The sequence below is a fragment of the Symphalangus syndactylus genome, chromosome 19 (assembly GCF_028878055.3).
Source record: "Symphalangus syndactylus isolate Jambi chromosome 19, NHGRI_mSymSyn1-v2.1_pri, whole genome shotgun sequence".
NCBI lineage: Eukaryota > Metazoa > Chordata > Mammalia > Primates > Hylobatidae > Symphalangus > Symphalangus syndactylus.
Window position 1 is genome coordinate 41,052,199 of NC_072434.2, and position 15,233 is coordinate 41,067,431.

At 48.4% G+C, this 15,233-nt stretch overlaps 1 protein-coding gene across 1 annotated transcript in view; it reads right to left on the bottom strand.

Annotated features, from left to right (window-relative positions):
* CACNA1E (calcium voltage-gated channel subunit alpha1 E) overlaps positions 1-15,233 on the bottom strand; it is a 503,244-nt gene that overhangs the window by 71,950 nt on the left and 416,061 nt on the right. Inside the window, exons 16-24 of the mRNA XM_055233511.2 lie at positions 13,799-13,911; positions 13,327-13,458; positions 12,809-12,881; positions 11,790-11,907; positions 9,127-9,194; positions 7,510-7,607; positions 2,628-2,684; positions 842-1,492; positions 129-442 (exon numbers count right to left, since the gene is read on the bottom strand). Of these exons, the coding sequence (XP_055089486.1) occupies positions 129-442; positions 842-1,492; positions 2,628-2,684; positions 7,510-7,607; positions 9,127-9,194; positions 11,790-11,907; positions 12,809-12,881; positions 13,327-13,458; positions 13,799-13,911 (1,624 nt within the window). The remainder of the gene's footprint in view (positions 1-128; positions 443-841; positions 1,493-2,627; positions 2,685-7,509; positions 7,608-9,126; positions 9,195-11,789; positions 11,908-12,808; positions 12,882-13,326; positions 13,459-13,798; positions 13,912-15,233) is intronic.

The following is a 15,233-nucleotide window of genomic DNA, read 5'->3' on the forward strand; positions in this document are numbered from 1 at the left end:
TCATTTTTACTTCTTGAAGGATGATTTACTCCTCCTGGTGGTGCTTTCCATGTGGCTTTATTGGAATGGCCCCAGCCCCAGATGGGATAGGAGGTGGGGGTGGAGGGGAACAGGGACTGTGCTCTCACTGTGCACCACGGTTGAGTCCACCAAGGGGTCCACGTCGGGGATGGCGACGGTGACACTGGTGCTCTTGGTGGTGGCCTTGTCCGTGTTGGCCGTGATGCAGGAGAGGTCGGGCTCGCTCTGGCTGATGACTCGGCCCATGTCTAGCTGCACATTCCCCAGCAGGGCCTGCTCGCTGCTGCCTTCCGGCTCCTGCTCTGTCGGCACCGCATGCTTCCCCACTTCCAGCTCAGGATGGGGCAGGACTAGGGGGGTGTCAGCCTCATCAAGGCCTCCTGCCAGCCCGGAGCCTCTGGACACCATCAGACTGTTGGTCCTGTGAAGAGAGAGGAAGAGAGAGCTGGTGCTCAGACGCTGTCCTCAAATGGCGGGTGTGCCTGGCACAAGGGGAAGGCAGGGAAGCTCAGGCAGCCTGGAAGGTACAAGGCCACTACCGCCTTCTACCCCACCCAGACAGGCGGAGAGGTGCTAAGACCCACACGCCATGACCACTGCCTTATTCCCGTCCTTCTATCCATGACCTACTTCTAACAGGCCCTCATTTTCGGGGGAACAGAGCCCACTGCCTGTTATGTTTATTCATACCTCACAAAGTGTGTGTCAGCATCATTTCCATTTTATAATAGGGGAAACTGGAGCTCAGAAAGGCTTATATTGAGGAACAACTAACAGCAGCCTGTGTGCCATCCATCTGGGAGCCCTGTGACTCACTCACCGCCTTAAATCCTGGGCTCTCTCTTCTTGGATCGTTGGCTCCTTGGCACCATGGTTGCCCCTGAGCTCATGGTCCTTCTCCCCTTCACTGGGCATGGCTTCATCCAGACTGCGTTCCTGGCTGGCAGACCTGCTCCGGGAGGCCGAGGAGGACTCCTTGCCTTCTGTCCTGACGCGGCGATGCCGGCTGCGCCGCTGGCTCTGCCTGTGCCTGGCCCGGTCCTCAAAGGTCACCACAGCCTCTCCTCCCCCTGCCTCCTGCTGAGTTGGGTCACAGTTTCCATGACAGGGCCTAGCCAGCCACGGTGGCTCCCGCTGGCCCAGGGACAAGGGGGTCCTCTGGTTGTCCAGAGCACTGGATCGGTCCCCTCCATCCCCCTTGAGGGACCCCCCACGGCTGATGCGCTCCTCCTCGAAATTCTCCAGGGCCAGGCCCAGGGCCAGGCCCTCGATGGCCCTGGGTCTCCGATAAAGGCTGGGGTGGGCATTGAGCGGGTTGAGGGCGCTGAGCGGGTTGAGGGGGTTGAGTGGGTTCATGGGCGGCGCCTCCTCTCTGTTGAGGGCCTCCTGGCTGGACATCTGCATGTGCTTCCTCAGCTGGCTGGTACGCTGCTCCCACACGGACATGTGGTGCCGGCGCCTCCGCTCCCTCCTGCCAAGGGGAAAGGGCAGGGCCGCGGTCAGAGCCCGGAAGCTGCAGGCAGGGAGGGTGGCCACAGGGGCCATGTGAGAGGGCAGAACACATGGTGGGGGCAAATGGGAGCGCCCAGGACCTGCAGACAGGAAGCACAGAAAGATGCGAGGAGCAGGCGGGCCACACGTGAGGAGCTCATCGGGCAGGTGCCTCCCAGCCCGGGCACTTTCCACTCCAATCCCTGCTTTATAGTAGCTGAGAGGTGGGTAGGCATCAACCCTGGGAGGAGTTCCAAGTCCCCAGGGCCTGCTAGGGCAGCCATCCACAGGCTTACCAAGCCTTCACTCCCCTGCTCTCTTTGCTTTCGGGGCATCTGCTTGTACACACTCAATGGCCCTTGATTCAAGGTCAAAGGTCTTTTCTCCTCCTCTCCCTTCCCTCTCAGGTTACAGTCTGGGATAATGAGGGCTGAAATGGTCAGATACCATTGAAGGGTGAGAAGAGTACCAGGCAGACTTATTACAAAAAGTCTTGATATCACCCTCAAAAGTAAGAGTGCTAGGAGTCTCTTCCACAATAGCTAATAAAAGCCACAGAAGGCTAAGGGCAGAGACCACCAGCAGCTCATATTCAAAACTGAGATCGAGCATTTCGGCCCAGGGGCCTAGAGGAGCATTCACGGGGCAGCAGGAACACATGAACATGACAAGTGCAGGAGAGCACACGGGAGAGGGCTTGCTGGGGGGAAGGGGAGTTACCTCCTCCCCGCGCTTGTGGGTGCACACCTACAAACTGTGAAGGGGACACGCGCATGTACCCACACGCACCCTCGCTGAGGCCCACACATAGCCGTACACAACTGCCTACGTGAGAGGTATACCCACCAACACTAACACAACATATACCCACTCACAGGCCAGACTGAAGAGCGAAAAACACACAGGTCACAAAGGTAGACACACACTGATATAAGCAAATGTTGAGAGGTGCAGAGGGCATATCCACAGATCATGTGAACGGAACACACACACACACACCAAGCCACACACTGACATGCACACCCAGCGCCACTTTGTCTATGGCAAGGACAATGACACATTGTCCCACGCCCACACGTAACCACTCACAAACACGCAAACTGGTACACACATACAGGTGGCTGCTGCGTGGCTCCCACATCGACATGTGGTGTCTTCTCCTTCTGTCTCTTCTGGGGAAGAAAAACGAACAGGTTCAGTTCACCCCAACCTCTAGGAACCTCAAGCCCCACAGCCACCAGCGGATTTCCGGAGGGAGACACAGAGTCCTCTGCGTGGCCATCGGGTCTCCATGTGCCTGCTTGCCTTCTGTAGACACCCCACATTCGACTCTCCAATGGAGTGACTTTCCATTCCTTGCTATGTGCAAATACATGGATCTAGTTTTTGAAGCACACATGCAGAGGCACACAGGTTATGCCATTTCACATGATCCACAGCTCCAGATGCTCAAATACCATGCCCCACAGGCACGCAAACTTCCACCTACACATCCTTCAGATTCCTATTTTGGAAATCCTGTAGATGTTGCTGAGTAGTTTTCTTCCCCTCCCCCGGGTCATTTCTAGGGCTAGCATAGCACATTCATTGGGTGTGGCTCCCCAGCTCATGACTCCCGTAGCAGACCCTGACCCAGCTTCACAAAACATGCAGGGGAGCAAGTGCTCTGCCATGCACGATGTCAAGGCTATGAAGTGGTCCATGGTCAGAGGCAGCACCATCTTTCCGTAGGCCACCATCCATGTACTCCAGGATGTGAGCAGTGACCTCTGCCTTTGAGCAATGCAGAGGCCCTGGCCATAGACCCTGTTCTATGTTCAGCTGGGCAGAGCACAGTATTGACCTTCTTAGCCTTGTACAGAGAAAACTCTCTTCCGTATGCATATTGTGTCCTTACAAACACAAGGTTAGAATGGCAACGTATGAACTGTGCCCACAAAAACAGACAGGATGCCTGGTAAATAAGCTGTCAGCACAGGTTCAATGCTCAGCTAGAGGACAACACATCTGGGCTATCCTTGCAGTGAGCCCGGCCTCAGTTACCGGCCTGATGAACTCAGTCCAGCCCAATGGGCCCTGCTTGGACCTGGGATGTTGGCAAATGCTGTTCCTTTCCTGATAAAGCTGATGCCCACCCATGGAGAACATGCTAGGCAAATTAATCCCCCTCAACTGCCATCTCTCACATGTCTGCAGAAGAGCCCCACACAAGGGTGGGGCTGAGGGAGCAGAGGCAGTTGGTCTGAGGCCCACTCTGGGTGTCTGGAAGATGCACAGTGCACATGTGTGTGGCCACGCAGGAGCACCCACTGATGCAGACATCATTGTGGAGAAGCCTGTGAGCTCCTCAACTGAATACAACCCTCAGCTTCAGTGGCCTGCAATGCAACAAGGCACAGGTGGGGGCGGGAGAGCCAAGAAGCATGGGTAGATACAGAAGTAGAAACATACGCTTTAGACAGGCAGCATGCACACCTGCTAGGAAAAGCACATCACACCATCTATTTGCAAATTCTCAAATATTCAAATGCCAGCTATCCAGAAGCATGTGTGTAAGAGTGTACATACGTGGAAGGATTCTCTCTCTCACACACACAAGCATGAGCATTCTCTCTACTCACATATTCACAGATTCAAACTTACATTCATACCTAAAATCATACAGAGCAGCATCCACATGTCTCCAACTCATATGAATGAGACCTTGTGTACACCTCACAATAGCCTTGTGGGATAGGAAGGGCAGGTGGCATTCTTCTCATTTCAAAGATGAGGAAATAGAGGTTCTGAGATCGGAGTGGTTGTCTCTCTGAGGTCACAGGCTATATTAGTGAGAGAAATATAACTAGCACTCAGGCACTTTGCTTTTTAACAGTGCTTCTTCTGTGTTTCTCCATGGACAGCCATGTTTGCACTTAAAGTGTAGTCCGAAATCAGCAGTTTTGCCTTAACACCCAAGCAGGGCATGAACACCTGAGCAAGGCATATACAATTGAGCAGAGCACACACACCTGAGCAATGTACACACACTGGTGCAGGGCACACACATCTGTGCAGAGCACACACACCTGAGCAGGGCACATACACCAGAGCAGTGTACACACATCTGTGCAGGGCACACACAGCTGAGCAGGGCACACACACCCGAGCAAAATGCACACACACCTGAGCAATGTACACACACCTGAGCAGGGCACACACACCTGAGCAATGTTCACACATCTGTGCAGGGCACACACAGCTGAGCAGGGCACACACGCCTGAGCAAAATGCACACACACCTGAGCATTGTACACACACCTGAGCAGGGCACACACCCAAGTAGGGCACATATACCTGAGCAATGTTCACACATCTGTGCAGGGCACACACAGCTGAGCAGGGCACACACACCCGAGCAAAATGCACACACACCTGAGCATTGTACACATACCTGTGCAGAGCACACACACCTGTGTAGGGCACACACCTGGGCAGAGGACACACACCTATGTAGGACACACACACCTAAGCAATGTAGACACACCTGTGCAGGGCACGTACACCTGGGCAGAGTACACACATGAGCAGGGTGCACACATCTTTGCAGGGCACACACATCTGTGCAGGGTACACATACCTGAGCAGAGTGCACACAGCTGAGCAGGGCACACACACCCGGAGGTGGCTCACACCAGCAACACCAACCTCACAGCACATGTACAGCAACAAGGCCTGGGGCTCTGCTGGTCTTGGATGTTTGCAGCACGTCCTTCCACCTCACTGTGCCCTGATGCACACTCTGCTCAATTCCCACGGCCCTGCCTGTGCCTACCCACATTTCATTCATTCTTTCATTCCAGAAATAGTGAGTTTCTACTCTGGGCCAAGCGTCGTCCCAACTCACATCTCTCTAAACCCACTTCTCCCCCAGGCTTCTTCATCTCAGTAAATAGAACCACCCACTCCTAAGTGACAGCCAGTCCTACCCATCCACATTTTTGGATACCTGTGTGTATGTGTTTTTAACCCAAACTCATGAGTTCAGGGAAGGTGGAATAGAAATTACTCAAGGCCCAGAGAATATTCCAGAGAGGAATATTCCCTATCAATCTTTGGTATTTCCCTATCAACCTTTAATGATTTGGAAGGGAATTTTTCTCTTTCACTCACAGAAGAGGGATCCAGGGGCCAGGCCTGTAGTTTCTAAAGGCAAAGGCAAGATGATGGCTGTGCAGGAGGGAGGTCCCCCACCTACACACACACAACCCTGGCACGCCCCACAAGGCAAGGAAGAGGCTGCCTGGGAGCCCTTCACTGGAGCTCTAGCCAACCAAGGGCTCTTCCCTTATTAGCTTCAAGTAACAATGACAGGGTTATTGCCAGGATAGATTTCCACCTCCTCGGGGCTCTCGGACCCTCCCACAGATGCCCCAGCACCACTCACCACTCACACAGTCCTCATGCAGGCCCGGACGCAACAACAGGAGTTGTGTTGTTCTATGGTCACTTCCCAGCCTCTCCTCCAACACCCCCCTGTGTCACCACGCAGAGACCAGGCCACGCAGGGCCCAGGCCGACTACCTGTAGCTCTACCACAGGTCCAGGCTAGATCCCTGAAGCAGTGGACTCACCACTCTCCTTTATCACGTCCTGTTCTCTCCCTAGTCCACTTCAACTGGGTTCTGTTCCAACCTGGCCACGGAAATGGCTCTTGTAAGGTTACTAACAGCTTTCATTTTGCCATATGCAGTGGTCCCTTTTCTGTTCCTCATTGTATGTGATTTTTCTACGGTATGTAGCACCGGCACCCACTCCTCCTTCCTGCAGTTTCCTTTCACAGGTTTCCAGCACACTATGCCTCCTGTTCTTTCTCTTGCCTCCTGGCTGCACTCCCTTGGTCTCCTTAGCTGGTTTCTCCTCTTAAGCAGCAGGAGCACTGTCAGCCTCTGTCCTCAGCAGCTGGGTCTCTGGGTCATCTGACCCATACTGATGACTTAAATACCATCTAAATGCGAATAACCTTCCTCAATCATTGTTTTAATTCTGACTTTTCTGAGCTCCTGATGCAGGTAACCAGTAGCCTATTCAACACTTGGATGCCTTAGAAGTATCTCAAAATGAATTTTAGATTTCCACCAGTTTCCAGGGATCCAGTAACTACCACCACTCCCCAACCCATTGCTTAGTCTGCAAAACCTTAAAACCTGGGATCAATTTTTGTTTCTTCCCTTTTATTCATCCTCACCCCTGCCACATTTAATCCATGAGCTCATCCTATTGGCTCTCTCTCCAAACTACAGACTGAATGGGATTACTCATCTCCTCCATTTCCCCCACCCTAGTCTAAACCCCCATTACCTCTCACCTACTTTACTCTGAGAGCAGACTCTTTCCCTGCCTCCACTCTGGCCCCTACAGTCCATTATGCTCCACGGAACAGAGTGACCCTTTTAAAAGTGTAAATCATATCCTATTCATCCTTCCACTTGAAGTACTCTTGTGATTTCAGCTAGAATAAAAGCTAAACTCTTCCACCTGGACTTTAAGGACCTCAGAGTTGGCCCCTGCTCCCCCTCCCCAGCCCTGTCTCTATTTCCCCTCATTAATTACACACCAGCCACACTGGACTTTGCTGGGGAACACTCTTCCTTCAAAATGTCACGTGACTGTCATCTACACACTTAGGTCTCGGCTTAAACAGCTCCCCTTCAGAGAATCCCTTCTGGCTTGACATAAGCTGCTCCCACCCAGCTCCTGTATTTCTCCACCACAGGACCCTATTTCATTTACTTATAGCACCTGTCACTATCTGAAATGATGTGCATGTTTATTATCTATCTCGCTCACTGAAATAACAGTTCCATGAAAACAGACTCTGTCTTGCTCACTGCTGTATTCTCAGGAACAGTTCCCAGCATGGAATAGGTACACTCCTATAACCAATAGTTCTGTGAGTTGATGAACTGGCTGTTAGCACAGGAGCTCAGGGATCGGTGAAGGGGGCAGCTGACTCACTCGATCGAAGGCATGTTGGGTGCAGACATCGGGCTGACCTCCTTGGCCTTCTGCAGTGCATGTTTCTGGTTGAAGGCCTCTTCTTCCTCCTGTTCATCCTAGACACAAAGCAGAGATGGCTTTGCCTGGGATCCCCAGGAAGGACAGTAGCTTCCCTTGGCTCTCCTAAGGAGGAGTTCTGAATACCAAGTGAAGTGAGGAAGACACAGGAAAAGGATAAATAAGGCAGCGAGATGTTAGGTTGGCTCAGAGACCTCGATGGCCAGAGTCCAGGCCCCTTGGGAGTCAGTAGCCTCACAGCTCCAGCGTGGCCAGCAATCCTTGTCTCCATCCTGGATCCATCCACAGGCTGCTCATAAGAACCAGAAGTCTAGCCCAACCCCTAGCCCTCAGTGGAGCTGGCTATGGCTGTGGAGGTCAGTGGCAGGAGCTGACACTTCTCAGATGTCCTACAGTGTCTAGAAGTGATGGAGCAGGGGCCTTCCAGGCAAGGACCCCGCTGAGTAAAGTGCTGAGGCTGAGTGCCCCATTGTAGTGTCTTCTCTGCACAGCTAAGTGGGTGCTTAGGCAGAGATCTCATCCCTTCAGCAGCATTCCTCAAGTGTCCCCTCTATGTGATGAACCCAAGGAAAACCAGCTCAGGTAAAACGACTAGAGCTAATAAAAGCACACACATCTTCAGAACATGCTATGGTTTTCACAGACATTATTTTACTTGATCCTCACAGTAATCCTGTGAGGTACACAATGCAGATATGGCATTCCTGTCTCACGCATGAAGAAACCAATGCTAATGGAGATCAGGAGTCCAAGCAAAGCCAACATAGCCAATGGCGGGTGTGGGACTCAGACCCAGTTTCTCAGCTACTAAAGCTGGTATTTTTCCTACCAATATATACAGATAAGAAGACCCTCAAGAATGTAGAAAGATCATCAGAGAATGCATGGAAGAAGCTCAGAAATGTCGGCAGGATGCTATGCACCTCTGCCCAAAACCAAATTGGCATCCTCTGTGGAGAGAAGGGTTTTTATTCATCTCTGTAGACCATCCCACTGCTGTTAATATTGCCTCCCCACACTGGGGAAATTAATCAGAGAAAAGAAGGGAACAGTTCTGTGAGAAATTTAGTATCTGGCTTCATTGAAATTTCCCCAAAATGACCTTTGCCTACTGGAATATCCCAACAGCCATAGCCCAGGAACTGTGATGGCCCTGATCTCTCTCCCAACAAAACCCAGAAGGGTTAAGTCATGTGATTCAGGTCACACAGCCATAGGTTGCAGTAGCAGAGGTGGAACTTAAAACCAGGGCTCTAGAATTTTCTTGACTCTCCATGATAATCCTGGAAAGGACTCCTTTGAGGGCTCACAGAAATTAAGATGTTATTTTCTGTGTTCCTTGAGGCCCCCTAGGCTAGGTTGAGGCTCACCAAACTCAATAAAAGTGAACCAGCCTTCCGTCATGGGTGTGTGGCTATCCAAGTGTCCAGAAGTTTCCAGAAAGGACTTCCTGGCAGGTCTGAGTCAGACAATATAGACTTTTGGAGAGAGTTTGAAAGGCCAAAGGGTACCCAATGGCACTAGAGAAACATCAGATCCCCAGAAAACAATGCTTACCTTGGTCAGTTCCTGGGCATTGGCCAGATTATCCACAGCGATAGCTAAGAACACATTCAGTAGCGTGTCTGGGGTGATGAATTAAGGTTGGGCAAATAAGAAAAGCAAAGCCTTCAGCAAGGCTGAGAGGCCACCTGATGATCTTTCCTGCCTGGGACACTAACAGGAACAGAAGCTACCCTGAAGAGTCACTTAAGCAGGGGCTGTGAGAACAGGGAGGGAGATACTGTACAACTCTTTTGAAAGGAGAAAGAGGATATATCTTCCCTCCTTCTGCATTATCATCTCTTTACCCAGGATAAAGAAATACCTGAATCAAACCATCTGGGGGCCAGATGGGGTGAAGAAAATTATGATACTGTGAAAAATTATTAGTTGGTCTTTAACTGTGTTTCCTGGCATACAACTCTTAAAATCCTTAGAAACTCCAAAGTGTTATCTGGTAGCCCCTAGGTAGCTTCTGGATGGGGGCTGGTCACCAAACCAAGGCATGATTAGAGAGTTGGAACTTTCAGCCCTACCCCCACAACCCCAGGGGAGGGGAGAGGGGCTGAAGGTTAAGTTGATCACCAATGACCAATGGCTTAATCAATCATGCCTATGTAATGAAGACTCCATACCAATCCAAAAGGACAGGGTTCGGAGAGCTTCTGGATAGCTGAACATGTGGAGGTTCCTGGAGACTGGCACTCCCAGAGAGGATATGAAAGTTCTGTGCCCAACCCCCATGCCTTTCCCTCTGCCCCTCTTCAACTGCATCCTTTGTAATATCCTTTATAATAAACTGGTAAATGTGTTTTCCTGAGTTCCGTGAGCCATTCTAGCAAATTAACCAAACCCAGGAAGGGGGTTGTGGGAACCCTGAATTATAGCCTTCAAAATACAGGTAAAGTAACCTGAGGCATGCAGTTGTCATCATAAGGCAGGGGCAGTCTTGGGGATTGAGCCATCGACCTGTGGGATCTGATGCTATCTCCAGGTAGATAGCGTCAGAATTGAATTAGACGACACCAACTAGTATCCGCTGCAGGATTGCTTGCTTGTTGGTGAGTAAAAAAACCCACACATTTGGTTACAGAAGTCTTCTGCATTAATTGTTGACGAGTAAGGGAACAGAAAAAGCACTTTGAGTTTGTTCAGCCACATTCAAAAGGTCTTTAGATAGCTGTGGCCTCTACCCATAGCAATAACGACTAAGAGAATCACTGAACAAGATGTGTAGGGAGCTCAGTGTGGGAGCTCATCTCCCCATTCTGGGAGGCTGGAATTGAATCCTACCTAGACCCATGGGCGTCACACCATTCTGTCCTTAAAGACAAAAAGAATGAAATTCCAGAGCCCCTGTTACTGAGCATCTCCCAATAATGAGATGCTAACTTCTCCCATGCTTCTTGTGAGGGTCCTGAAGAGTTCCACATTTCATTTAACAAAATGTCACACAGCAGACATGATTCACTATGAAATCTATTCCTATGCCATACTCTAGCACCTGAAGTCTCAATTTCCAACTGTCTTCAAAGCCTATGTGTTGTGGAACATAGAACTGTTCTAGCATCAAAGCCCTGCTTTGACTACCCCCAGAATATCAGGAAAATGATGGTGCCATTGGGACACATGGAGCTTCCATGTCTGTGACTTGTTGCCTAGTGTTCTTTTCATGAGTTTCTCATATTGAGCTTCTAGTCTGCCCAAACCTCTAGACGTTTTCAGGGCAGAAAACGTAAAACAGCATGTCTTCTCTAAGAAACTATGGAAAATGCAAAAATACACCTGCATCCCATGGTTCTCCCTTTCTGGTCTACTAATCCCAATTCACGGCCAACCCGACTCCCCAAAAGCATCTAACAGTTGTATAGAAGTTTGTAATTATAAATCACATGCAAATAAATTATCTCATTTAGTATTCACCACAAACAAAGGACATAAATATTATTATTCTCCTTTCAGTTGTAAAAAATAGAAGCTTGGAGTGATTAAGTAACTTTCCCAAGGCCACACAGCTGATACACAGAGTTGCTGGGATTAAAACCTGAATCTCCTGTTCTAGATCTTGTGATTGGATAGGGCACTGGAGTTAGATGCAACTGGACTTTAGTATCCCTTTACAATTTAGTAGTTATTTTACTCGAGATATTTTTTTCTCTGTCTTGTAAGGATTCGATGAAATAGTGCCTATGAAGCACTTAGTTTAAGGTCTCACGTATAGCCCAAATACAATACATATTTGCTATAATTAGCAGTAATAGCATTAATCCTAACACTAATTTTTTGAGATCTTACTATGTGGCAGACTCTGTTCTACATTAGCATGTAATTAATTCATTAGTGGTATAATGTGCCTATTTCAGCCTACAGTGATCTCTGCTTTGTCTAATGTTCCCCAGCTCATAGTACCTCCAACCATTCAATGTAACAGCCTCCTATGTTATTCTTTGCATACACGACAGACTTGGATAATACTCTATCTTGTTTATGTTTGTATTCTTTACCCAACTAGTACATAAAGTCCTTCAGATCAGTATACTTATTTACTTTAGTACACCAAACAATGTCCACGCCCCTGTCCCACCAACCCAAGCTCTAGCACCACCACCACCAATGCCTCCTCAAATGCTGGTCCAGGAAGGTGGGCAGCTTGAGGAGGTGCATCTTAAAAAGGATACAGTTGCCAAACAAGGTGAGCACAATGAAGTAGATGGCAGACCACATGCCTGAGCTGACCCCGCCCTGGGAGCGGATCCCATTGTACATCACCTCATTCCAGTCCTCACCCGTCAGGATCTACACAAAGCAAATGACAGGCACATCAGAAACCTTGGCTGGAGGAGAAAATAGGGCCAATGCCAAGGGCAAATTCTGGGCCTGGGTCTTTTGCATCTACCCCCTTGCTTGACAATCTCACCAGGGAGTTAAAAAAAAAAAGTCATTCCCATAAATAACCCTAAACTTTCTTTTGATATGGAAGAGAATTTTAGGCATTGAAAATGGAAGGAGAGCATCAAAGGGAAAGGTTCTGTTCCTCCAACTACAGAGTGTCTCCCACCTCCAGTTTTGCAAGGTCCTTGTGGAAATGACACAGATCAGGTGGTCTGGTGATTACCTAACTATCCTCAGAGCTGCCCAGACACAGGGTCTGGAACAGCAGCATGATTGGAAAGAGCCTTGTGGGCTGCAGTTCAGGAAACTTGGGTTGTGGTCCAACCTCAGATTCTGGCCAAATAGTATTTTTCTTTAGGTCTAAGACACTATTGATTTTGAGTTTTCCCCATGATTTAAACAGTTGAGTTTTGGGGGGAGTAGGGGTGGAAAAGAGACCTTGTTAAATAAACACCATTTAATGGATACCTCATTAAATGGGTTAGAAGATGCCCTAGATTTCAGAAAACCATAGATGTGATTCTTGGCTGAATGCCTCAGACTCAATGTCTCCTGCAAACTCACAGGTGTGAGAGAAGGACAGTGAGATGGTCCCAACAGAGCTCTCTTATTATTGGTAAGAACAAAGCCACAGAAGTTCTAGGGATTACTGTAGTAATGACTGCTCAACTAGAAAGAGTGCCTCAATCCCCTGGGAGGAGCCTGGAAAGGAAAAGCAGAATTATCCTGAAACTCATCCTTGTCTTGCAGTGTGCAGTCCAAGGGACCCCATGCAGCACTTGTGAACCGTCAGCTGGCCTCATACCTGGAACACGGTCATGATGGCTGCAGGGAAGGTGTCAAAATTTGCCGAAGGAGTCCCATCATTAAAGTTAAACCTGAAAAACAAAATTAGAGAAAATAATGCAATGAAAATCTCACATACCAAGTTTTCCATTCCCCAGGATCACAGCTTTCATCACTTCTTTTCTCCTTTCTTCTACAACCCCCCTCTTCCCTACTTTTTCCCCATTCCACATAACTTATAAAGACTGTAACAGTGACTACTAATGACAAACTATGCACTTTGAAGGATGTGCCCACGCTGCACATTTCAGGGACAGCACCAAAGAAATGGGTCCCCGGAACAAGAACCCTGCACAGCATGAAAGGAATAAAAGCAGAGACGTTTACTCCACATATGAACTCACTCAGTGGTCAATTCAGGCCATGGGCAAAGGCAGACAGGATAATAACATGGTGATCGAGTTAATGACCCTAGCCCAACACAGGCTACAACTGGATTTTGAGCCTCCTTTGGATGGAAAGCTTCTGGGCACTTACCTGCCTCCAAATAACTGCATTCCTAGGAGAGCAAAGACAACGATGAAGAGGAAGAGAAGGAAAAGTAAACTGATGATAGACTTCATTGAGCTCATCAAGGAGACCACCAAATTCCGTAGCGAAGCCCAATACCTACAAAACCCAGACAATGTGACAGCTGTGAACACTGCATACCAAGTCACCCCCAAGCCCAGCTCAGCATCTGCCTGGTAGTCTACGAAATAAGCTGCATTTGTACATTTGTAGGAAGTAAAGAGGGCAGCAACCTATTGCTCCCCTTGAGAATGTGGCACCATAGATATTTTCGGTTTAATCTTTGGAGAAGAAGGAAGAGCTAAAGAATAGAAAAGGGGTGGGGCAGGGAAGGGATACTTTCCCCCTAAGGGGGAAAGAGAAGATGGAAGAAAATATAAGGCAAAAAAAGGTTCTACTCTCAAAGTCATCGGGAAAAGTCCAAATTCTGATCACTTACTTGGTTATTTTAAATATTCTTAGAAGTCGGAGGGCTCGCAAGACACTGATTCCAAAAGACGTACCAGGTCTGAAGATTGCCCAGACCACTTCAAAGATACTGCCCACTGTGACCTAGAGAGGCAATGCCAGCCACAGTGAGAGGAGGAGGAGGAGGAGGAGAAGAGGTGGCATTCTAGCGCCCAGCACACCATCAACAGCTCTCAGTGGGGGAATGGGGAAATAAAAACTCTCCTCTCCCACCAGCCCTACCTTCAGTAGAACTACCTGTGTGGGAAGCTGCCACCTCTCTCCCACTGCTCTCCAATCCCCTTCCTAACTTTAATCCTTCATACTATAGATTGGCTTACTGACTCCTGTCCTTGGTGAAAACTACAACAGCTAGTTGCTGCTTCTGCTGCTCTGACAAAGGAGCGGTACTCAAACCAAGGAAACTGATCTGGATTAGTACAAGTTGCTTCTCAATACAGAAATCTCAGAGGTCTACATTCTCTCATCATCCTAAAATTTAGTGCTAACAAGAATGTTTCAGTCCTTGATATAATAAACATCTTTCAGTCATGGAGGTCTTGTGTCCCGCAATGTGACAGTTCATGGTGATGGAGGATCTGATTGCTACAAGATGCAGCAATTTCAGATGCATATTTCAATTTCCTTTAATTATATATTTAATGAATGTCCACTATGTTCTAGATACAGTGCTAGGAGAAACAACAACTATTAATCCTGACAGCAATGCCGAAAGGTACGGACACAAAGAAACTGAGGTTAAAGTGATCTCTCACTAGCTGTTATGCCTGAAAATTGCCCATAATCAGAACCATATGTTCCAAGTTAAAATGTAGATTAGCAAGTGCTCAAAATCTTTAGCACCTAACTGAAGCTTTGGCAGAAAAAGTAATGGGATTGGCAGAAAGAGAAGTGGTTTAGGAGCCCAAAGTTCTGCGACCCAGTTCTGCTGCTAACTGGGTATATGAACTTGGGCATGGTAGCTTCTATTTATTCTTGTGTAAATGGGAAGGCTAACTCCTGAAATGTAATATAGTTCATAGGACTTCTGTAAGCGGCAGGGGACAAAAATAAAAGATACGTGAAAGCACCTTGAAGTGTTAGCACAATGTATACATTTAGATATCCATACTATGTAGAAAGTAAACAGCTGACTGAGATATTCTCTGTGGGGACTTGCTAATATAAGGGTGTGTGTGTGTGTGTGTGTGTGTGTATTTGAATGAGGGTCTGTCTAGATAATTATCCCAATTTTAAACTGAAGTAGAAAAACAAATATATAAGCTTCTCTTTCCTATGGAACCACCTCTAAAATCAAGTCCTTTGTCCTTTTCAGGCTTCCCCCAAGATAATAAGTGGTTCAAAACTCTGGCTATGGGTAGCTTTGTAAACTCTCACGGAGCTATACACTTAAGTGTACCCTCTAT